This window comes from Limulus polyphemus, unplaced genomic scaffold (assembly GCF_000517525.1).
Source record: "Limulus polyphemus unplaced genomic scaffold, Limulus_polyphemus-2.1.2 Scaffold9092, whole genome shotgun sequence".
Classification (NCBI taxonomy): Eukaryota; Metazoa; Arthropoda; class Merostomata; order Xiphosura; family Limulidae; genus Limulus; species Limulus polyphemus.
The window spans coordinates 16,906-20,647 of record NW_013674702.1 but is presented as its reverse complement, the minus strand read 5'-3'; the positions used below and the strand labels follow the sequence as shown (position 1 = coordinate 20,647).

The window sequence follows — 3,742 nt, the reverse complement described above, 5'->3', positions numbered from 1 at the left end:
ACCATCATTATGATCAACTATATGAGTAAGGGGTTACTAAACACCATCATTATGTTCAACTATCTGAGTAAGGGGTTACTAAACACCATCCTTATGTTCAACTATCTGAGTAAGGGGTTACTAAACACCGTCATCATGATCAACTGTCTGACTAAGGGGTTACTAAACAGAGTCATTATGTTCAACTATCTGAGTAAGGGGTTACTAAAACACTGTCACCATGATCAACTGTCTGAGTAAGGGGTTACTAAAACACAGTCATCATGATCAACTATCTGAGTAAGAGGTTACTAAACAACATCATTATGATCAACTGTCTGAGTAAGGGGTTACTAAAACACCATCATTATGATCAACTATCTGAGTAAGAGGTTACTAAACAACATCATTATGATCAACTGTCTGAGTAAGGGGTTACTAAACACCATCATTATGATCAACTATCTGAGTAAGGGGTTACTAAACAACATCATTATGATCAACTATCTGAGTAAGGGGTTACTAAACAACATCATTATGATCAACTATCTGAGTAAGGGGTTACTAAAACACCATCATTATGATCAACTGTCTGAGTAAGGGGTTACTAAACACCATCATCATGATCAACTATATGAGTAAGGGGTAAGTTAACTTTATTTCTAAGTAGAGGTAAGTATACATTGTCACCATGAACTGGTAGTTTACAAGTTTGACGTACATTATTATGATTAAAGGTACAAGCAAGAGGTCCACCATTCTACAGTGTTACTGAATCATTTTTTTCTCCATTACTTTAAACTCGGTAATAACATACCTAGCATGATTTCAAGTAGATCTGTAAAATATTTTTGTGGTATATGTTGTTTTATAGTAAATATGTTGTAAGAAAAGCGTTTTTATTTCTTTTATACTTATTGAATGTTCTTACTTATACGGCTGTGTCACATTTCTATAGACACAGTTACCATGGCTACCTCACCGAAGTGATGTTGCATTTCCGATTACATGCTGCCCAGAAGAAGCTACAAGTGAGGAATAATTTAGATCTTCGAGAGACCCTGACTCCTTCTCCACATCTCTCTCCTCCTTCGGGCTGCTCCTCCGGGGTCAGTACCCCTGAGAACTTGGAATTCTCACCGTCTGAGCTTGAACCTCCACTGGTCACCAGTTCTAAAACCCTTTTGGTTCCTCCAAACTCTTTAAAGCCAGTGTTCAAACGATAAATGACTTGGTAGATATTTGTATTATATGTGTATAGTACCAGAAATGATGATGGACACTGTCTCTAAAACAACAGGTAATACAGCTGAAATGTGAACAAATGTTTAATTGGTAGAACATCTTTTAAGTTTTTTAAAAGCCAAACATTTCGTTCTGCTATTATGAAATAATCAACAAATGAACTGAGGGAACTTTTATTAAGTAAAGGTAGGACTCGTTTTAGAAACTATAGTTGACTTGCATGTAAATTTTTATCAAGCACTAGTTATTCTGGTTTTAAACAAGTCCACTTTTTAGCATATTATGATGGCTGTTAAACTTTTGATGCTTTAGAGTTATTGTAATTATTTTAATGATCGAAAAGGATATTTAAAATAAGTGAACATTAAAAATGTGTGCATTGTTCCGTGTTACAGAAAATAAACAGTAACACAGAAGTTGAAATGGTTTAAACTGAATGTGTATAAACATTAGTTACTTTGTTAGCTTATTGTAAGGTCTCATTACAGATGTGGAAGTTAAACATATAGTTGTCTTTATGGCTTTTAGTTAATGGAAAATTGTAGTATTAAAAAGGTCACCTTATCTAAGCTTCCACTTGCTTGATTTGAACAGTTTATTGCCATACAAGAAAGACTAATTAAATGGGCTCTGTTCTAGGGTGAATATAATATATATATATATATATATATACACACAGTTCATTTCATCTCAACTGTCTTGTCACGTAATAAATCTTACTTATGCTTGTCACCACTTATTTTGTGAAAAATGTTATGATATGGAAAAACTCCCTTGATCTGACTTAACAGGTTACAATATAGCTCAGTTGAACTGAGCTGTGTGTCACCATATAATAACCTCCGTGATCTGAGTTGTGTGTTACTATACAGTAATGCTTATGGTCTTTGCTGCGTCACTATATAGTAATGCTCATGACCTGAGTTGAGTCACTGTATAGTAAAGCTCGTGACCTGAGTTGTGTCACCATATAATAACCTCAGTGATCTGAGTTGTGTCACTATATAGTAAAGCTCATGACCTGAGTTGTGTCACTATATAGTAAAGCTCATGACCTGAGTTGAGTCACTGTATAGTAAAGCTCATGACCTGAGTTGAGTCACTATATAGTAAAGCTCATGACCTGAGTTGAGTCACTATATAGTAAAGCTGGTGACCTGAGTTGAGTCACTGTATAGTAAAGCTGGTGACCATATCTTACCACACATTGTTACAGCTGTTTGTTTCAACCAAGAAGTTTCTTGATTTTAACTTACCATAAAATAAATTCAGCTGATATGAGGTGTTCGTTATCATACAGGAAAGTTCACATGTAAGTCTGTGCTGTAAATTCCTGCTTAGTGTTTAATATATCTATAAATAATATTACGTAGCTCTTAGAACAAAAAAATAATTATTTATCTAATAGTTTCGAAAGTCTACTTCTAAAATTTCCTGAATATATTTTGATAAACTGTAAAAAGGAAGAGAGAGACAGAGAACTAATTTCTTATCGTAGAATATTTAGTACAAAATGTTATAAATCGTCTGGCTGAGACAGCATCAGATTCAAACTTAAAAATTATACTTTCTCTTATGAAGTTTCTTTGGATATTAATAACTTAATTTCATTCAAACCAGTTTTAATAAACACATTAAACCCTTTCCCCTCCCTACCCAAGGCAACTTCAATAGCTTGCATCCTTAGCTGTTGTAGTCATAACTAGTCATTAAGGACTTAGCTGTGATATATAACTGTATGTAGGAACACACCAGTGTATATATGTATTACTTGTGTAAAAAAATCAGTGGAAATATCTCAAATGTGACTGTATCAGATGTTAGACACGTCTTTACTTAGTAGTTCGTTACTTATATAGCATATTATAGTAATGCTGAAAATTTTTTGGTAACTAATGAACATGCAAGTAAAATACAGGGGCTTTCTTTCATAACAGTGAGACCCGAGGAAGATTGGTTATAAGTTGTTAAATAACATTCTGTCCTCCTTAGTTAAAGTATTTAGTAGTGTTTAGGCTTAAGTTTGGTGTGATTTTAATAGATTGAAGGCTTAAGTTTGGTGTGATTTTAATAGATTGTAAGAACGTAAGGGCTTATAATACTGAAGTCCCTCCATGATGGACATAAGTGCAGATAGCTAGCCTATTTATCTGTGTGTTAGAAGAACCAAACTGTTATTGGATAAAGGTACTGGTTAACATTGTATGTGTGTGTGTATCTTTCTTCTAATCCCTCTGTGATGGACATAAGTACAGATAGCTAGCCTATTTATCTCTGTGTTAGAAGAACCAAACTGTTATTGGATAAAGGTACTGGTTAACATTGTATGTGTGTGTGTGTATCTTTCTTTTAATCCCTCCGTGATGGACATGAGTACAGATAGCTAGCCTATTTATCTCTGTGTTAGAAGAACCAAACTGTTATTGGATAAAGGTACTGGTTAACATTGTATGTGTGTGTGTGTATCTTTCTTTTAATCCCTCCGTGATGGACATGAGTACAGATAGCTAGCCTATTT

General features: G+C 34.2%; 1 protein-coding gene across 1 annotated transcript in view; it reads left to right on the top strand.

The window, feature by feature from the left end:
* The window catches only part of LOC111083327 (tetratricopeptide repeat protein 39B-like), a gene marked incomplete at its 5' end in the record, with an annotated part of 7,930 nt that extends 4,520 nt beyond the window's left edge, over window positions 1–3,410 (top strand). The window contains one exon of the mRNA XM_022379796.1: window positions 938–3,410. Within this exon, the coding sequence (XP_022235504.1) occupies window positions 938–1,205 (268 nt within the window). The remainder of the gene's footprint in view (window positions 1–937) is intronic.
* Window positions 3,411–3,742: the final 332 nt, after the last annotated feature.